The sequence below is a fragment of the Scleropages formosus genome, chromosome 13, assembly GCF_900964775.1.
Source record: "Scleropages formosus chromosome 13, fSclFor1.1, whole genome shotgun sequence".
Lineage (NCBI taxonomy): Eukaryota > Metazoa > Chordata > Actinopteri > Osteoglossiformes > Osteoglossidae > Scleropages > Scleropages formosus.
The window spans coordinates 17,997,557-18,018,679 of NC_041818.1; the positions used below are offsets into that span (position 1 = coordinate 17,997,557).

General features: G+C 44.2%; 1 protein-coding gene across 4 annotated transcripts in view; it reads left to right on the plus strand.

Moving 5' to 3' along the window:
- The window catches only part of LOC108936869 (actin filament-associated protein 1-like 1), a 32,001-nt gene extending 11,437 nt beyond the window's left edge, over positions 1-20,564 (plus strand). For 2 of the 4 annotated variants that reach the window (XM_018756509.2, XM_018756512.2), the window contains exons 2-19: positions 6,043-6,168; positions 6,456-6,539; positions 6,857-6,951; positions 7,690-7,801; positions 7,981-8,100; positions 8,271-8,482; positions 8,738-8,917; positions 10,050-10,142; positions 10,956-11,049; positions 12,841-12,993; positions 13,209-13,420; positions 13,539-13,684; positions 14,133-14,205; positions 16,631-16,739; positions 17,444-17,611; positions 18,781-18,956; positions 19,098-19,220; positions 19,698-20,564. In XM_018756509.2, coding sequence (XP_018612025.1) covers positions 6,043-6,168; positions 6,456-6,539; positions 6,857-6,951; positions 7,690-7,801; positions 7,981-8,100; positions 8,271-8,482; positions 8,738-8,917; positions 10,050-10,142; positions 10,956-11,049; positions 12,841-12,993; positions 13,209-13,420; positions 13,539-13,684; positions 14,133-14,205; positions 16,631-16,739; positions 17,444-17,611; positions 18,781-18,956; positions 19,098-19,220; positions 19,698-19,724 — 2,303 coding nt within the window. In that variant the 3' untranslated portion in view covers positions 19,725-20,564. Of the gene's footprint in view, positions 1-1,162; positions 1,424-6,042; positions 6,169-6,455; positions 6,540-6,856; positions 6,952-7,689; positions 7,802-7,980; positions 8,101-8,270; positions 8,483-8,737; positions 8,918-10,049; positions 10,143-10,955; positions 11,050-12,840; positions 12,994-13,208; positions 13,421-13,538; positions 13,685-14,132; positions 14,206-16,630; positions 16,740-17,443; positions 17,612-18,780; positions 18,957-19,097; positions 19,221-19,697 lie in introns of those variants that run through there. The other 2 variants (XM_018756507.2, XM_018756513.2) reach the window with 2 other exon arrangements.
- Positions 20,565-21,123: the final 559 nt, after the last annotated feature.

The following is a 21,123-nucleotide window of genomic DNA, read 5'->3' on the forward strand; positions in this document are numbered from 1 at the left end:
GATGTGGCCAGTGATCTCAATCCCGTAATCCCAATGGGTTCTATTGCTCAGGGGAACAAGCGAGTTGTACAAGCAGGTTGCTGAAACTTTGTATCTGAAGGAGCTGAATCACTGATTAATGGCATGAGTTTTAAGTACTGTGTTTTCCAGTATCCTTTCTGATAGCAGCTGCTTTTCAGAGCCTCTAGGTCATTTTGGATCTAAGGCATCATACCAGAGAACAAAACTCCTTCACAGTGTTCCCACATGATTCACCCATAACCACAGGTAATGATGTAGAGACTTTTGTATGGAACTATTTCATTGTTTTCCTGTGAAGGGTAGACATCTTAACCGTTGAAACGAAGAGTTTGTACGGAGGGATTGCCCATATACGCTTCTTTTTCAAGTAGCTCTTGAGAACCTGAAGTTACCCGTATTTCGAAAGTGTCAAAGTGAAACATGAGTGAAGAAAGACTTGTTTTTACAGAGTTCAATGAAGCTGACATGAGTCATGGATGCGTTTGTGAAGATGTTGTCTTTTTGCTGTTGCTGTTTTTCCACACCATATTTGTGCTTACGTTGCATACTACATTTACATTTATCCATTTAACTGACACTTTACTCCAAAGCAACTTACAACGTTAATGTACTTACAACTATTTACACATTTATAAAGCTGGGTAATTTTTTTACTGGAGCACTTTAGCATAAATACCTTGCTCAAGGTTACTGCACCTGTGGATGAGATTCAAACCTCCAACTTTCGGATCCACAGGCAACAGGTCTACTACGTTATCAACTCGCCCCTGTATGTAAAGACTTTGGGATCCAGCAGCCTGTGTTTTCCGTGGTGCTGTGTTGCAGGGAAGGTTGGGTGTAGTATATGTATAACAAAAGGGATCTGCAAAGCCAACTTTAACTGTGGCACAGGAGAGGCTGAGGACAGAGCGTGGAGGTGTTTGGGAGTGGTCAGAAAGTGCTGGAGGTGGCAGCTTTCCAGGCCACAGGCTGAGCAGGGAGTTTTGTTCACTCAGGGCTGCTCCCAGGTGCTTCTTCATCTCCAGGGATTACATCTGGGGGCTGGGTGGCTGCTGTCTTCCTCCTCCCTGGAGGCTAAAATCACCACATAGAGGGAGGGAGAGGTGTGGGTGGGGGTGGTGCTGAGAGTGAGAGAGGAACAGGGAGAACATGAGCCACGGTTCTTGTATTACCACAAAGCATTACCGCAAGGAGGGGACGGAGACGCGGAGGTTCGGCGAAGCTCTAATTCATGGGTTCATCAAGAGGAGTGGTGTCATTCCTCAGACTGTTGCAGAGTAATTTCCAGCTGCAATGTCGATGACTTCAGTATTTTCTCTCAGGCAAGGATTTTTTTTTTCTTAATGTAAAGTGAAAAACAACAGGAGGATGGTGGGTCTCTCTTCGTCCTCTTCTGTAACAGGTAGGTATGAAATCTTGGCAGTTCATCCTGTCTTTTGCTGGACCAGGCTGGTGTTTGTAGAGCGGCTTTCCTGGGGTAAAAGGCAAACGTCTGAATGGTTTGTAGCTGCCTGTGGGCCACATGTCCGAGCTGGGACTGACCAGAGTGCATCCATCCACTTCCTGTCAGCATGCATCCATCACTCAGAACGAGAGAGACAGAAACCTGTTAAGTGAGGTTTTCTTGCCAGGAGACTTTGCCTGAATGTGCTCTTTTTTTCTAAGATTCCACCAGTGGGATCCTGTTTCTTTCTTGGCACAGCTTTAGAAACCCTTCCACTTGCAAACATGTTAGAGCAAACGTTTTCACAGCACTTGCCAAGTGCCTCTGAGCTTTCTTCGTCTTTGAGGACCTAAACTTAACATGCGTTCCTGTTTAATGCCATTGAGTTTTTAACGGTCGAATGGCTCACAAGTATCTGTAGTGGACATATCTTGTTGTCAGTTTTTCCAGTTTTGTCATTTCTACCCCATTTAAAAGGTAAGTGTCATGCACCTTTGTCCAATATATGATGGTGGGATGCAATAATGTTTAATGGACTTTATCTTTTTATTGCACTAAGATGGCTGCTTATGTGGAATATACAATATCCTATTTATATGGATTGCCGGAGTCTAAAGGTTTTCAGATGGAGTTCTGAAATGAGGAAAGGCAAACAAGAGGGGTGTTCCTCTAAAACTGAACACAGCTATGTCATCTTGTTCTGGTGTAATTGAAGAGCAAGCCCATCTTCCCAGACAGCTCTCAAGGTTTGAAACCACCAGGAAGCAAGTTTGTATGTACCCTCACTGGGGTTTAATTGTACCTTGTCTTGGACTAATGGGCAGGGTGCAATTAAAGCATGTTAAACAGCATGCTCCGGTACTCTGGTTCTGGTTATGATGCACTTTGGATTAAAAATAAAACCCAGCTCGTGAAATGAAAAAGAATAAAGAGGAAGTATATGGACTTTATTACAGAAGTAGTAACACTTAATCAAAACGAAGGGCAAGTAGCCTAAAAACAGGACAAGTAAAGCTGTTAAAAGTCATTTGAACAGTGTCTTCCCAGCCTCAGCTGTCCAGTACTATTTGGACTTGATGTTATCAGAGCAAACCACATGTGAGTTACATTGCAGGGACCTGGGTGTGCGCTGGACAACCTTCTGTTTGCCTTGGCTTTCTAAGCGGTCTGCCACATTCTGGCACAGGTGTTGCACCAGATAAAGGGAGGCCATGATAGAGGCGCTGTCCTTTATCAGTGTCACAAAGGAGATCCATCTCTGTGGGAACTGGAAAAGCATCTGTCAGTCACGGCTTGAACCGACGGCCTGAAACTGACCTCCCACCAAAGCGCTGTGTTTGTTCCGTAAGAAGCGAGAGCAGATGAACGCATGCGGGGAGTCACTTCTCTTCCACCTGGCAGCGAAGTTCGTGTGATGTGGTCTCTCTGGCAACGTGGCAGTCTTTAATTAAATGTAATGGAATTTTATTCCAGGCTGCGCCCTTCATTCGAGCTTTAGCTCTCTGCCATTGATCTTGTGTTTCACTGGGAAGGAACTGGAGCAAGACCAAGTTGCCAGACCTCTCCCGGTTGCTGGGGTGTGTCAGATCCCCTGCTCCCACCCATCTCCATGCTTGAGGTGACCTCGCATGTCCAGATGTTGGCAGGTTGCCTTCATGTTGGGGAAACCACAGGGCTCTGCTGTGTGGAAGGCGGATGGGGGGAGTAGCAGCAGAAAGACTCCAGCCCACACCATAGCAGCATGGTGCAGACTTCTGTGTTAGGCATGGTAATTCCTTTAACCACAGTCCCATCTCCCGCTGTGTCAAGGTTCCCTTATACCACTGTGAATGCAGTGACACTCTTTGTGCAATATTAACCCCTGTTTTGCCACCACAATAAAGGCCACTAGCCCAAGAGCGTCACATTTCACACATGTGCATGGCTGATCCTGTGCATTACAGTTTGGGATGTAATTTCTGGTGTGTTTAACTGTACGATTCAGAGTGCACAATTGAAGGAACTCCGGGCCAGCAATGGGCAAGAATTCTTTCAAGATTATAATTTTGGTTATTCTTTGTAAAATATCAGGTGGCAAACAGAATGTGAGAGGAGATGAGGTCAGCCTGTGAACACTTCACACAAACAAACACAGCAGGAGTCCACTGGTGGAAAGGGGCAGGGAGAGAGGAAGTGAGTGCCAACAATGCTAAGTGTCAACAAGAAACAATGGACTTGTGTTTGGCTGCTGTGGCTCCTGTCACACCCCTGTGGACACTGGATATTCTTGTTGTGTCTGCATGGGGGGTACGGGAGAACAACAAACTGGGGTGTCCTCCTCAAGATCTGTTTATGCTGTCGATCAGCACTGAGAAGCACACAAACAAATTACCATGACATTTACAAGGTAATTTGAGACAGGTTCACACATCGCCTGAAGCCGTCCATGATTTTACGCTGCCAAGCCCAGTAACTGGATTCACCACAAAGTGGATGCAGCGGAGCCAGTAATTTTAGTGCCTCTTCAGTGCCTCCGTGGTTTATGCAAGGTGCTGGGACAACTTGGCAGCAATATTCTGGGGAATGTGTCACCGAGACACTGACAACAGGGAAGAAGAACACACCGACATCTTGAGAGACCTTGATTGATTGACCATGTTTCTTCATAGGGGCTGTCATCAGTACTGGGCCATAAGAGGAGGGGAAAAAAAAAAAATAGTGCTTTAAAGGAAAGTGTTTCTGCAAGGGTAAGTCAAAAAATATCTGCAACATTAAAAATCTGGTCAAATACAAATTATTGCAGATACTTTTCAGCGTACCCTCATATATGGTTATTGCGTAGGGCTTTAAGATCTTCTCCGAGACAAATGCACTTACAAAAACATAACTTGGGTTGAATTTCAATGTCGTCCAGTCACATTCTTCCTTCAGAATGTGAAATTCTCACCAGCATAATCTCCCATAGAACATCCCCAGTCATTTCTTCCTCCTCCATAAAGTCTTGAGAAGTAACAGATTGACCATTGTTTGCGTATTGTTGAGGAGTTTATGTTTTGGGGCTGGCATATGAAATCGATTCGGGCCATGCCCCATCACGCCTGTTTATTGCATTAAGATGTCAGGCTCTCTGGTAGATGTTCTGGCAGGGGCTCTGCAGCACTTTCAGCCAAGATATCCAGATGTGTGATGGGTAAATCGAGTGGGATAGCTGATGTTCCTCCACAGGCAGGACAATATAGCAATACTGTTACATGACATCAAACTCTGTTGCGTCTGCAGGGCCCCGAAGTAATGGAGACTAATTGGTGGTTTAGCATTATATGTCAAGCCTCATTTTTTGGGTATTTTATGCTGGCAGATTTTACCAGGTGAGCTTGTTGTTTTAGACTGTACTTCATGACTCATTTTTAAGTATTATTTAACACAACAATTTGGATAAAACTTTAGGCTAAATGCTGTATACACAGATAAGTATTGTGATCATCTTTGTGTATTGTAACCCTGCCTTTGGCAACTTATATTTTGCAAATCATATAACAGTATCATGAAACTTTAGATGTCAAGGACTTTGGAGCTGCTTGATATTCAATGGAGCATAAGGTGTGCGTTCATCACCATTCAGTCTAAGGAAGAATCTGTTTCTGGTCCTGTAAACGGTGCTAAGTGCTGGTATAGACCCAGTGGCTTCATAAACTTCATTCCAGAGAGATGGGAATGCTGGCAATAAATTTACTTGGCAAGGATGGGAGCAAAATGAGCAGAGATAAAAATGTGTGGACCGTGAGGGTGTAATGCTTTGGAGCAGGTAAATCACTAAGTGAAGGGTGACTTGCTGGGCAGTTTGCACATTCTCAGAAGGGGATGCCCCACTGCACTGCCCTATGAAAGAAATGGCCTAAGGGAGTGGTCTGAACCCTAAACCCCAGCTGAAGGCTTCCAAGGAAAATTTGAGCTGCTGCTTCAGTCTCATGCACATGCTGTAATTCATCTGTTTGGCAGAATGACTTACAGTGGGATCTTTTCCTCAAGTTGTCCAGGTGAAGGATCTTTTCGCAGAGGTTCCATTTCCTTCCACCACTCCCAGTTTCCTCATTATAGCATCAGCAGTCTGAAAACTCTAGGGTGTGCATATGCCTTCCTTGTGATTTAAACATTTTAGGATGCAGTATATGAAAGATTTTCCACCCAACATCTTAATTCTACAATAACACAATACTTTTTTATTGGCCATATAAATCTTTCACTGAGATTATTTACATTCCCCAATGTGTTGTTAAAAAGTACTTCTTCAATATGTCTTACAGTGCAGTGTAGTTGGGTTCCCCCTGTAACAGACAGTTGTGTTTCATAGCCGAATATGGCTTTACTGCCTACAGGTTAACAATTGCATATCACTGCGTGTCAGTAATCATCCCAAAGTATCTTGATCCAGTTGAGTCAGTTGTATTTTGTTTTTTAATTCTAGATTGAAGGTAACCTGCAAAACATTGACCTGCCAGAGCCAAGTATTCCTGCTTTAACAAAAGCTCCATGACCTCAGGAACCAGTGTGCTGTCTGCCATGAGGACCTACTGTTGTTGTGATCGATTCTTTGGCAGCTATGGAGCACCTGGTGGCAGAGCTGAATGTCCTGCTAAAACTGCTGGACCATGAGACCCTGAGCGCAGCAACAGCGGAGAAGAAGACAGCTGTGAGAAACCTCCTGAAGCAGCTGAAGCCCTCACGTGAGAATCCTTGTTTTGGGGAATTTAGGGAAAGCAGGAATCTACCAGAACCTATCATTCAACTAAAGGAAAAGTTGTAACAGTCATAAAGGTCTTAGAAATTAAGGCCATTGTGCATCCAAGATGTCAGGTTTCAAGGGGAAACTTGAATAAAGTTTTAAATTTTTAATCTGTTTATTGTGAACACCTGGTCATATAAAAGAACAAGATAGTAGCTTGAGCTGAGACACTAAAACCTAAGTGACGAAATAATTTGCTTTCTTTCTTCCTCTCTTTGTGTGTTGCAGTTAATGGAACAGACTACATGTACATGAACACTTCCATATACCGAAACGGCACAAGCTTTGTAGAATCCCTGTTTGAAGAGTTTGGTAGGTACACCAGTATCTCCTCCCTCTCATAAGACAGTCTTAATGCTGGAATTATTAGCATTGTGTTGCTTAGCCAATGCTGTCAATCACAGCATATCACAGTTGTACACATTTATATGGCTGGATATGCTATTTGAATAATTCAACTTAAGTATCTTGCCAACGGCTACTACTGCAGCCTCATTCCTAGAATTTGAACCAACCACCAGCTGTGTGAGTCCATGGCCATAACCGTGATCCCTGCTGCTCCAGTGTGACTCTGGCACTCACTCTCAGTGAGTGTGCCTTTTAAAAAACTCTTCTTCTCTGTGCCGCAGACTGTGACCTGAGGGACCTCAAAGACGCCGTAGAGGAACAGAAGGACGAGAGAGAGGAGGAAACGCCTGAAACGGAAACACCGCCCCCAAAATCGGTGAGCAGTCCTTTCAGGGGAAGAGTTGTGTCTGTGTAACTATGAAGTCACTCTGTAATAAGCCTGCTGTAAATAACGGGGCAAGAGAGAAAATTTAAGCAGTGTTTGTCACCACAGATAAATAGCAGGGTTTGCTGGTGAAATAGGTAATACTACTTGTACTGGAGGTACTGAAATAAGATTGACTGCACTAAAACAAAGGGCACACCCAGCCGTAGAGCAGAATATAAGTGCTGCATGTCCATAAGTTGGTTAGAGACTTTGTCATTGACTCAAAAGTCCTGTATTCAACTGCCAAAAGAAATGTAACACATAATGAGATCCAGCACAATATGCCATGTCAGCAGTATTCCAATAATTAAAAGGCTTCTATGTGCTCTAACATGTCACGTGGTTGTGACATTTCCAGTTCTTGTCTTCTCAGTGTTTACCTGTATTTTTTACTCCTTTCACAGTGCACACATATCCCTGAAGTAGTCTGACATTTCTAATAATGAGTTCATGTAAAGATCCTACCATAGAAAAATCTGTACCTTCTGTAGCTACTCCAGATGCTGTGAGAAGATATTTGCAGTTGGGTCATTTCTGTTGGGTGTATTAATCTGTGTGTGAAGGGGAGTAGTGTGTTGTGGGAGTGATGCACTCTGTTTATAATTAGCTGGAACCCAAAGAACAGGCATCTGTGGCCTCGACACACTGACCTGGCTGAGCTTACTGTGTTCTACTACTGACCCTCAGAGCCCAGCAGATACTCCGCCGCCCCTGCCCACCACACCCCCACCAGAGGATTACTATGAGGAGGCTGTGCCCCTCAGCCCTGGCAAGAGCCCCCAGTACATCACTACCCGTGGTAGGTACTCTACATGCTTTCTCACACCGGTACGAAGCATAAGTAAAACAAGACAGCCTGGAGCAAACCATGCTGTTCTCATGGACCCTTTGAAACTCTCTATCTGGTTGCCCACCCAGACTCAGCAAGGGTTTGATAGGTATATCACGCAGGCCTATATAACCTTTGACCCCTGGCAGTTGCCCTTTGCACTTTCACAGGTAGTTCAAGCCCCCCAAACTCCATAGAAGATGGATACTATGAAGATGCAGATAACAACTATCCGACCACCCGCATCAATGGTCATCGTAAGAACTCCTGTAAGCAAAAGTCTTTGCCAGTTTGATACATGAGAGGGCTCTTGGTCAAAAATAATTCTTACATAGCTGAAATTTTTTTTCAAAAAGGAGATAAAAGCTGAGTATTTCTGTATTCATTGCTTAAAGGCATGTCTCTCACAGAAACATCCTCTTCATATGGGTCTTTACAGACAATGACTCGGACGCTCTCAGCAGTTCTTATGAGTCATACGATGAGGAAGATGAGGAGACCAAGGCCCAGCGCCTCACGCATCAGTGGCCATCTGAAGAGAACTCCATGGGCCCAGTGAAGGACTGCCGCATCTGTGCCTTCCTGCTGCGGAAGAAGCGCTTCGGACAGTGGGCCAAGCAGCTGACTGTCATACGTGAGAACCGTCTGCTGGTAAGCCTGCGACACAGGAAGGCGCTCATTCCACAGTTGGTCACTGTATGCTCCCAGTCACTATGTGTTCTGGTCATTCTGTGCACCAGTCAGTCAGCATTGTGACTGCATCTCTGAGCTCTCCCTGGTCACTCTGGATTTTTGCTGCCCAACTCTCCTGCAAAAGTGTAAAGGTTTAACAATGGGCATGTTAATAATTACTTTTACCCTCGGAATGAGGAGTAACGTTGGTCTTTATCTTTTTGTCTTTTCCAGTGTTACAAGAGCTCCAAGGACCATACCCCTTACATGGACCTGCCTCTCAAACTGTGCACTGTGACCTATGTGCCCAAAGATGGGCGGAGAAAGAAGCACGAGCTGCGCTTCTCGCTGCCCGGCGGTGAGGCCCTAGTACTGGCCGTGCAGAGCAAGGAGCAGGCTGAGGGCTGGATCAGAGTAAGGACAGCTTGCTCCTATCTCTTACCCAAGCACCCCCTACTAATAAAAGTGTTCTGCTGCGAGGGTCCTCACTCCAGGCCATGGAAAGTACATTCTTAAGGATACTGAAAGAGTAGGGAAGGTTGCATTTGAACTAACAAACCTGAAGATTTGAAGCCAGTTTCTTTAATTACTATGCTAACTAATTTAAGTGGCCAAGAACCACAATAAATTGAATAAAAGGATCATTTCTTATTTACAGAAAGTTATTTACAGAAAGAAAGAATGTTATTTACATATGAAATGATGACTAAACCTATTCAGACTCAATAGCAAACCACATCAGAATGGTCAAATCCTTCTCTGACCAACTGGTCAATTAACATTACTGAAAAGAGCTCGAACAAAGGCCACCAGATAAACAGGTCTGGCAGGAATTTAGACCAAATGGTCAATTAGCATAACAGTCAGGAGTTTGATTGAAGTCACTTAAACATCAAGAATTCATACTTTCAGGTTTCCCTCAAACACAGTGCATTTGCAGGCTTTCCAGGTCCCTTTAAAGCTCTTGCAGTCCTCGACACTGCAGGGGAAAGTTAAATTAGTTCAATATGGCCAACAGTTATTCAAGTTAAGTGCTCGAGTGGTAACCTGCATATCCACCAACCCACGGGGACCTCTGTTGGGGACCACACTGTGAACATGATGTTCTCTTTCAACATCAGAAAAGGGGTAAAATCACACACACACACACTGTCTGAAACCACTTGTCCCGAGCGGGGTCACGGTGAGCCGGAGCCTAACCCGGCAATACAGGGTGCAAGGCTGGAGGGGGAGGGGACACACCCTGAATGGGACGCCAGTCCGTCGCAGGGCACCCCAAGCGGGACTCGAAACCCAGGCCTGCCAGAGAACAGGCCCGGGCCAAATCCGCTGCGCCACCGCGCTCCCCGGGGTAAAATCAGTATGTTGAAAAAGATAAAAAGTTTTATGTACTTAGCAAGCATGACCCATGTTTTCCTTTTTTATTTCAGCTTTATAAGGAGAGCATAAACTAGAGTTAAACTTTTCCATGCGGTCCTTGATTCAGCTTGTCACGTGGCTCAGAAAATAAGGGCACCTTTGTTTACGCTGCTGCATGTGTTCACAGATTATCCGTGAGGTGAGCAGCCAGGGAAGCAGCGGTCTTGGTTTGGACGGCACCGGCTCTCCCTCCATCGTCCGAAAGGTGGAACTTGACAAGGTTGTACTTCGCCCTCTTCTTTTTCGCTTCCTGCTACAGTCTGCTACCATACACAGTATAACATGTTTAGCCCTCTCAGTAAAGAGAGAGTGATATGTCCCCTTCTGGACAGATACATGTGCTTTGGTGGTCATCTTAGCATGGCACAAAGATTTGACCTAGACCCCATTCCAACCTCTGACCCATGTTGCTCCCACCCGAAATAATAGATACTGTACCATAACATCACATGCCAGATGAGAGATGATCTGCCTCAGGCTGACTTAGAGCAGAAGAGCGATGCACTGATCTCTACACATCAACACGCAATGTAAACGCATCGTTGAGACTGATATTCAAGGTTACTCAGATGGCGCCTGCTTTTAACCAAAAAGTGTAATTCTTACCGCAGTAAATTGTTTGGCCGCTTGCAGTAGATAACATCGGTCAAAGTTATAAAAAAAAAAAAAAAGGCAGGATGATTTATTTCAAGGCCTCACCCTTGCAGTCTGAATTTGGAAGAAAAGCAGAGAAACTGGAGCAGATTTAAGGTTGCAGTTGAAGACTGTGAGAGCGAGGTTGTGGCCATGTGGGAAGCTACTGCAGGGAGTGCGTTTCCTGACTGAGGCTGTGTTTGTGTTTCTCTGCCTGCAGTATACCGTGTGTGTGGAGGGTGGGGGTACAACAGTGGGTTGTACATGGTGATACTGTGCGTGTTGCTGTGAGTGTAAACCTTGTGGTTTTTCTGTTAGTGGACGTCTCAGTTTTCCGTGTTCTTTCCTGTGCTCTTACCGTGTTTTGACTTTTTTTCTGTTATGGCATTTCATCCCACAGAGGTTGTCAGCTGACAAGCAGACATCTGATTCGGACAGCGTGGCCACAGGGGACAACGTCTCATCCCCCGTCACCCGGGAGGGCCGTGATCAGGGTGAGGCCCCCATAGCTGTCATTCTGTATGCCTGAAATTGCTTTTTTGTCTTTATGGTTTTCTATAGGGGGGGAGGGGGCGCAGTGGTGCAGTGGGTTGGACAGGGTCCTGCTCTCTGGTGGGTCTGGGGTTCGAGTCCCGCTTGGGGTGCCTTGCGACGGACTGGCGTCCCGTCCTGGGTGTGTCCCCTCCTCCTCCGGCCTTACGCCCTGAGTTGCCGGGTAGGCTACGGCTCCCCGCGAACCCGTATGGGACAAGCAGTTCAGATAATCTGTGTGTGTGGTTTTCTATGTCAGATACACCCTTGTGGCCTTTCTCTTTATTAATTTGTTTCAGATGCTTTCATCTCATCTTGCAGTTTTAAAAAAGGAGCTCAGACTCAGAAGTGGCAACAGAAGAGAAATCAAAGCCACGTGAACATTTTGGTCACAACTTAAGGCCTGAATGGCTGCAACACCTGTTGTCTTTTATGATGTAGGAATTGTCGAGTATTTGCTACTCATGTGATGTACATTGGTTCATATGGTGAAAAGTAACAAACTAACTGTACTTTACAATCACGCATCTGCATCTAAGTTTCTCTGCTAATGTAATGGACATATTGTATTTTCTGTGAGATGTACGGCACTTTGGAGAAAAGCATCTGCTAAATGAATAAATGTAAATGTAAAAAGAGGAAGTCCAAATTTGGCCTGAGCAGACCTGGACCTCCTGCACATCCCTGGAGACCCCCCTGGTGCTGATACAGGCCCTGTGTCACCCATGAGCACTGTGATATCATCCAGGGACAATGACAGGAAGAGGCCAGGCAGGAAGAATCTGACCTCAGCTCCTCTTCCTGCTCCTTTCATGTATCCGAGGACACCAGACTCACTGCTGCCCTCCCGTGACCCACCGACCTTCCCTCCCTGGCTTATGGCTCTTGAGCCTGCGCACTCCTTCCACTGCCAAAGAGGCCACTGATTAATTATTTCCCTTCCTTCAGAGCTCTGCGAGAAAAGGACTGGACTTTTTCATGTGGAGGGCTTGACAGAGATCGAGTCGTTATCTCCGAGTGAATGTTTGCAGTAAAAAAACAGCTAAAGAAACGTACTGTTGCATCACTGGCTTCCAGTATCTGCTTGAAACCAAAATGGAGAAATCAGAAGGAGGTGTTTAGACTGAGCAGCGTAACCTGGCAGCGATGCTTAATCCTCATGTGTATATGCAGCTAAAATAGAATCTCCAGGGTCTGAAATAGTTTTCCTTTAGTTACATACGTGGAAAAAGCACCGTTGTCTGAGATATAAAAAACTTTAGAAATGCATTAATGTAAACGGTAATTATCCAGTGTTCTAGCGGATGGATGTTCAGCTCTATTTTCCACGCACGCCCGGCCGCACGGCACTGTTGACGCAACAAGCATCCCTGGTGCAGCATTTAACCGCTGTCCTGCCCTTGATGTCCGTTTCCTGTGGCCTGCCTGTCTCGTCCTATGCTAACGTGCCGAATTATCACGCATCGCACCTCCGGTGTTGCTCGCAGCGTAGCATTCATTTTTCCTACATATTGGCTTCGGTTCTTTCCAGTTCTGTTTCAGATGTGGCTGTGCATAGCAACTTCCCACCTGCCAGGAAACAGATGATTGTTGGTGTGCTCATCTTTGAGTGTGTTATTGTTATCACAACACAATTATAATGCTGGCATAACAATAATAATTTTGCTCTGTCGGTTTCACTCTTTTAGTTTCTTTGTGCAATGCTGTGAGATTAAACTTGAATCCTGCATGTGTTTGTGTGTGTGCGTCCCCAGGTAAGGCAAAGCGGGCTGCACTATCAGAGTTGACCGGGTCAGTGAGTCGGGCAGCGGGGCGCAAGATCACCCGGATTATCAGCTTCTCGAAGAAAAAGCCCCCGCTGCCTGGGGACCACCACACCTCCCCTGATGACGATGACCCTCGGAGTGGTGAGTATGGCCCTCAACTGCTAATTGTACTTGATTTCCCCCCCTTGCTCTTGACTCAGTGGCTTTGACTCCAAGTCTTTCTGCTACCTTTACCTCCCTCTCTCCATCCTCTCCTTTGACCCCTCTTTTTTGCACCCTTTTCCCTCCTTTGATCCCACTGTCATTGCCCCTGCCTTCTGTTGACCTCACCTCACTCCACCCGTTTCCCTCCCCAGGTTACCTGGGTGTCTTGGTGAATCAGTGCTGGAAGGAGAGGTGGTGCAGCGTGCGTGGGAGCTCCTTATATCTGCACCGGGACCGGTCAGACCTGCGCACCCACATCAACGTCATACCACTGCAAGGCTGCGAGGTGGTCCCTGGGCTGGGACCTAAGCACCCCTTCGCCCTCCGAATAATGCGGGGGGGCAACGAGGTGGCTGCGCTGGAGGTACTGGGGCTGAAGGGGGATTAAATTTTCTGCTAAATTAATGAGTTCTAGTCTTTGTGTTTGTAACCTGGTTGTATTAATGTGTTCCATCCTCTGTTTGTTCTCATTTACCCTCAAGGCTACCTGCTCGGAGGAGATGGGTCGCTGGCTAGGGATCCTGATGGCTGAGACAGGCTGCACTTCAGGTCCGGAGTCCTTGCACTACGACTACGTGGATGTGGATACCATCGCCAACATCCGTGATGCTGCTCGCCACTCCTTCCTGTAAGTCACTGTAGAGCCACGGCTGCGTATGCTCTGCAGGCCGGGTGATTGAGCTTCGGCAGAGTGAGCCGCTGTTCACAATCTGAAACGTGGACTTCCAGCTTTTCAATGAAAAACACGTAAAACACGTGCAAGTCCAGACCTTCCCAGATTACGTTGCATCTGTTTTTGTGCTTAAACTTCTCCTGGTATGCCGAATCATCCATAATAGATTATTATAAATGATCTATTGATGCAAACGGTTTGAGATCACAGTAAAAATATCATGTTATATAATGTTAAAATTTTGCATAAATGAAATGCTAAATGAATGCAGATGACCTGTTAGTAGAAAGAGAACTGTAATGATAACAAAGGCCAAGCCTGTCATTCTTAGTCCAAAGCCAGGTAATCCTCACTGTAAAGTGTGATGGTCCTCCCTGATGGTCTCTTCTGGTCTGTTCCTCAGGTGGGCCACCTCCTCCAGCAGTGCATCCACAGACTCCAGGACCTATGATGAGGTTCCGTATGAGAAAGTTCAGGTGTGTGGGTGTCATTGGATTGCATTGCATTTACATTTACATTTACATTTATTCATTTAGCAGACGCTTTTGTTCAAAGCGACGTACATCTCAGCAAAAATACAATTTGTGCATTACATTAAAAGAAAGAGACATAGCTGCAGACGTGATTTTTAAGCAAACCTCTTTGTTACTTTCCCCTTGATGCACCGATGTTCATCGCTCGAGTAGGTGCATAAAATGCAGGATAGATGAATCCTGATAACCTCCTACCAATTCTTTTTTTCACATACAATGCCAGAGTAGCGGCTGTATAAAGGCTTATCTGGGGATGATCATGAAGTTATGGTGCATGAACATTTACACCGTACATGAGCTGGAGAGATCTTGGGAGAAGTGAGTCCGGAAAAGATGAGTTTTCAGATCCTTCTTGAATGTAGACAGAGTTTCCGCAGTTCTGAGTGAGAGGGGAAGGTCGTTCCACCGCAACGGAGCCAGAACCGAGAATCTCCATGCTTTACCTTTTGCACGCGGGACCACCAAGCAATCAGAAGTAGATGAGCGAAGGGGTCTGGCTGGGGTGTAGCAGTTGATCAAGTCTTGTAAATAGCTGGGAGCATTATTTGAACACATCACAGAGAAATGGATATTTATAAATGAAGCCGTACACTGAAACCTTTGGTTTAATGTGTCACCCAAGGGAAGACATTGAGCAGTCTCACTTTGTTCTATCAGAATGAATCTTGAGGGTCAAAGTTTATAATAGCAGAATGTTTAATTGCTGATTTAATTAAAAAGCCAATGTTTTCTTGGTCAGTTAAGAAACTTGTCACGCGCGTCCTTTGCAGGTTATCTACTGATAAATCTTTTTAATCTTTGTTCATATTTGTGTTCAGATATGAGCCATGCAGTCTTGGTGAGTGGTATGGACTTGAGTAATTCCAAGACGGATGTGTTCCTTTGAGGTGCATAGAAAAATAAGGGTGCAGCTGTCTGAGATTGTGCGTGCGTTTGTGTTACAGACATATACATACACACAAGCACATCCACTCGGCACCTTTAAACTAGCAGGGGAAGAATATCTCCCTCTCCTATCTGTTCTTGCTCAAGCTTAAGTTCTGTTCTTCATTTTCAGGGATGTCCGAGAGCCACAAGGTTTATGGACTATGTGTGTGACGGTGTGTGTTGTCAGTTTATATGAGGGAAGGAGAACGTGGGTTGCTCTGACTTTGCCATGAGGAAATACTCTCGGTTTTTTTTGTGTCCAGACTGATATGTTGAACTCATGAAAAACTGATGAAAGTACAAAAATAACAACTATTCTTCAAGTATGAATTTTACCTAGAAAAAGAGCATGAGTCATAAGAATTACTTCCTGTTTGATACTTGTTATTCCTTTCACTTATTAAGCCAAAAACAGATAAAACTAGGCAAAGAAATCAAGATATTAGGTATGTCTTAGTAAGAAGGCTGTCAATGAAGTTATGACTATTTGCTCAGACAGGCTTGAGTTTATTTTAGCAGATAATTATTATCACAGCTGTATACTGTACGTTGCTTAGACTACAAGAACTCATTCTGGCAACATCAGCTCCCAGAATACAACAGGTGTTTCTAGACAAGGCCTACACTTGATTTATGCCATTTACACTGTCTGATTTGTAACTGGACTCTGCACAGTCGCTTTAGTTTTGGGTTTCATCTCTAATTTCCCCTTTCTGGCCATTACTCAGGGGCACAGACAGGGAGTCAGGAGTCCCAGAGCTTTAAAGCTCAACGAAAGAGTTGCGTCTAATGGATGCCTTGATTTTGTGTGCTTTTAACAAGATATTATCAGACACTGCATCTTTAGTTTCACTAAAGTCTAGAAGGACATAGTGCAAAATAAACCAAATGGCAGTTTCCCTCTGGAATTAAACAAGTGGTGGATTATTTTGACAGGAAACATTGTTTGTTTTAACAGTAATAACTTTTAAGTGACTTTCTGAAGACACTTTAATTAGTTGACTTATGGGTCACCTGAGCTGATTCAAGGATACAAAACAAATAATTTCCCTTCACTTATGAATGGATCACTGTAGTTACATTATAGCATCATCGACAGCTTCTTTGTACATGATAAACCAAGTTCTCTGAGACTTGCAGCACTGGCTGAGAGACTGATGCATTTTGGAAGAAGAACTGGATCTAACCTGCAAAATGAATATTTCTATCATCACTTTCTGTGTACACTGTTTAGGTGAAAGGGATAATTACAGCTTGAAGGCCAGAGTCTCTAAAACGTACTCTGTTATATACCACAGAGGAATGTGAATGATAGTTATCGTCTTTGTCTGCTCTCTGCTGTGACTCAGTTGTCTGGGTAGAGACAGCATTTGCTGGCACTTGCTGACTGTCCTCCTCTACTCCCCTTGTCTCTTTCTTTCTCTTTCTCCTCCGTTGGCAGCCAGAGGAGCAGAGCCCTAAGGCAGGAGCACCCGTGAAGCGCCACTCCTCTTTCTCCAACAGAGAGATGCAGGTGGACCCAGCAGTCACGGTCAAACGACACGGCTCCAGTAGGTGTCCGCGGCGTCCGTGCTCCACATCAAGTGTTTTGTGTGGCAGGGAGAGTGTAAATGAGGTCACGTCATTGAGTGGAATTTAATTGCCTGGGGGATAGCTGGAAATCCCTCCTGCACTGTGGGACTGTTCAGGTTTGTCGCGGCACAGAAGCAGGGGTTGATCTATCTTTTGGTATCTGTGTCAGTAAGTGATACCATATCAGGCAACACATGGTGGTGGGAGGCTTTCAATAGAAGCCTTAGTGGTTGTAAGGCCTCTTGTGGTTAACAGAATTAGTGCCCATCAACTTTGTCCCTGGTTCTCGTCATCAATTATCGCTTGTGTCACTCATTCAACTTCATGATCTCAAGACCATCACATGAACATTTTGGAGCGGCTGATTCAAAGGCTGCCTGCCTCTGCAGCGAGCACACAAAGTAACATGAGATTTACAAGTCGATCTCAATTTCTCTGTGCTGCCAGTCTTTCCCGTTTCTGTGTAATCTGAAGAGTGAGATTGGAGTGTTAGGCTATCCTACCTTCCCACAACCCTGTGAGTCAAGCCTTTGATACTTTGGTTGAACCTTTAGAGTGTAGAAGTGCAAAGTGCCTGATTAGGAAGAAGAAAGCATACTTGTTTTACTCAGTAAGAATTTCTCTCTCCAGCCATCCTTTATCAGCTTTTCTTCTCTCACTTTCTGGACATCCCACCTCCCAGATGCAAATCAGTACGGGAAGTACGGAAAGACCCGCGCAGAGGAAGATGCACGCAAATACCTTAGCGTGAAAGAGGCGCTGGAGAAAGAGAGGGACGGGATCCGAAGCGCGCTGCTCTCATTACGCAAGGAGAAGAGGGTGGTTAAAGAGGAGCTGAAGAGTGCCGCAGGTGACCAGAAAAAGACAAGGCACTCACAAACACCTTCCATGCCTACCATGCAACAGGTCCACACTTTGAATCCCTGCGCACAGACTTGTCCCATGAGTCAGCTTTCTGTGTGTAGCATCAAGTCCTGCAGTTAAGTACACAACTGTGTCATTTGGTAAAATTATAAGTTACTCTGGAAAAAACTATCAGCTAAGCAATGACATAATTATAGCACACTTAGTACTGTGGTGTTAAATTATTACTGTAAATATTTTATTAGGTACTGAGAGGCTGAAAAATCTTACACTTCTTGAAAACATATAGTGATCAGTTATCGAATTTAAAGGATTTTTTTTCAAAAAATTATTCAGCATTTGCCTTTTGTGTATGAGATCATTTTGCTTTTACTTACAAATCAAAGAAGGACTAAATGTACAATACTGTGGTTTGGCTGCCACAGACATGGGACATCAGGGATCAATTCCACTCTCCTCAAGAAACTGAAGTTATTTCATGTTGAGTGTTAGCGCCACCTAGAGGCGAAAAACAAAAAAGATGAGAAATGGTTTCTTGGATGTACCTGCAAAGTGGTGGCTGTCGTAATAGGCTTAGGGGTCATGAACTTAATTATTTTATCTAATTGAAAGTGCTGTGTTCGTTTCTTAAAGTGTTGTTACCAGTTTTTTTTTTTTTTTTTTTTTAAACAACTGCGTAATTTCTTGGAACAATTTAGGGCAAGTACCATGCTCAAGGGTACTACAGTGGGGTTTGAACCTGCAACCTTTGGGTCCAAAGGCAGCAGCTCTAACCACTATAACCACCATACCCTGACTTAAGTAAGAATTGTGGTGTCTAAATGGGTACATAACTATCATCTTAGGTTTGTATAACAACAAGCTACATACATTTAACTTTGGACAAAGGCATACCTAGATAATGTGTAATAAATCAGACAGAGAAATATGGACCTGTTTGCCAGGTCACGTGAACTGTCCCTGCCATTACCTTTACATTTTTATTCTGGTTATAGCCCTGATTACCACTTGCAACAGTTCCAGAACATTTCTGGCAATACCAAATATTACCTTGGCAATTTATTGTATGGTGTGTGAGCTATACTGTCAAATAATAGGAATTAGTATAAGGTACAGACACCCACCAGATTTAACATTCTGAGTTTTCCTGTACAGGTAAGCAAAAGACAACCCTAGAGGAGCGTTTGGCTGAGCTGGAGGAGTGCTGCAAGAAGAAGGAGGCTGATCGAGTGGACCTGGAACTCAAGCTGACTGAAGTCAAGGAGAATCTGAAGAAGTCCCTGGCAGGAGGAGTATTGGGGGCACCAGTGGAGGTCAAGCCAGCCAGCATGGTAATTTCCTTCTCATTGCCAAGACACCACCTTTGCTCAAGCTATCTGATCTGTGCTCAGGTGTGTCAGAGTGTCTATGTGTAGTCCTGATCACATGTTAGAGCTTGACAAGGTTTGTTGTTCCTCCAACAACGGCTCCAGGGCAGTAAAACAGAATGCCCCTACAGCGAGTCATCTTTACCAGTCAACTGTGCCTCAGAAATCCGCAAGCGCCCTTCCTCCATCTACGCATCTGCCAAGGGGAATGTCATGCAGAAGGCCAAGGTAAGAGATACAGGAAATTGTGTGCATATGCGTGGCATTGTCACATCACAGAACCTAATACAAACAGAATTAAATGTAAATATTTGCATTGTGATGGTTTGGTATTGGACAGCGTCTTTTTATAGTTATGTTGTTTAAACTTTGTATATGAACTTGTTCTCTAGAACGTTTAAATTCTGAGATTTTTTTTGTTGTCAGTTACGATGGAAATTATGTTCAAGAAGAATGCATTTTCTTCTCTTCCATTTTTCTGGTCATGTGCTCTGTTTTTTACACTTTTTATGTTACTACTTCAGAACTGACTAATGCTTGATGATAAGGCCTAATAATGGATTATCGCCATGCAGAATGAGCAAGTGCTGCATTGTTTTTAAAGAGTTTCTAAATTTGTATACAATTTTGACAAATATAAATGCATTCATTTTAAGACTTATGGGAGCTGGGACTTGAAGCTAAGCACCTACTGTTTATATGCAGGAATGGGAGTCAAAGAAAGGGACATAAAGGTGGTTCTGGACTATGGGAGATTTCAGCCTGGAGGACAGTCTCCCTGAATCTGGGGACCAAGAGTTTACAGCTGGAAACATACAATACAGACATACACACGTACTCAAACCTGTTACCTGTTCTGGAAGCCTTCTTCCTCAGATGAAGACATGCTGTGGAGACCCTGCTAATGCCGCTGGAACATTTCACTTTTCAGACAACTGGGATTCATAATACCGTTGGAAACATATGTCATGGAAAGGCATAAAATATGTACAGTATATGTGCTGGATTCATGGAGACAAGACAGGGACCTGTGCATTCTTGAGAACTCTCACGTTTGGAGGAACAGCATGGACAAAAGCTTGAACTTGTTGGAGACTTGGGAAAGGGATGTGTTTCATGGGTTCAGAGTGTTTGTGAGCAAGCAGCAGAAGAGTGCAGTTAATAAAGTTGATAAAAGGAACAAGGAGGGAATACATACTATACTGTGAGACAACCAAGTAAAAGGTTGTAAGTTAAATATTGTTAAGTATTACACTAAATATACTGCTGATAAAGACAAGGAAATAAATACTGTTTTGTATTTTTTTTTTTTTTTTACTTTTTACACTGTGCAATGTTGTCCTTGTACTTAAAAAGAGCAGATTTTATAAATGGAGATTGTACGTTAACCACACAGTGGACTGTGTTCATTATACCAAATAAAGCACACTACAGATTGTTCAATAAAATACTTTACAGATTTTCCCTCATAGCTCTCATCGTGGATTATAATACTTCTAGACGTCACCAAGCGTTCAATTGTACAACATTTTTTGTGGGATACTTTTAGTATCATTGTAGAGTATCTAACCAGCAGCGATGTAATGTTTCCTTGCATTGTAATTTGCCTGTCTGTTTCTTAGTTATCTTTGGCTTTTGCACTTTATTTTTTATTATTTAGATGGTTAAGGGAAAAGCATTAAAATAACTATTAAATCAATTTTTCTGTAACACTTGCTATTTCACACAACTTACCCTGGCTGCTTGATCATTTTGCATAAAATACAACTGAGAAAAGGACAAAAGGGAGGTTAACAGACTTTTTTTCATTCAGCTCTTCTACGTGTTAATGAAGGAACTGTAGATACCAGTTATTTGCAGCGTGAGGCGTTAAAACAAATGGGCCAGTCAAAGGAATGTTAATGGAACAGCATTCTTCGCACGTGGGAGTTGACCCCACACACACACACACACACACACACACACACACACACACACACACACACACACACACACAGAGAGAGAGAGTGAGCTAAGCAGGCCTGAACAACTTGAGGGGGGGGGCTGGATTCACTGAGGGTGGCCCACATTCCAATGAGATGTGCCAGACCCCTTGGTCACTAAAACAAGACAAGAACAAAGACACACACAC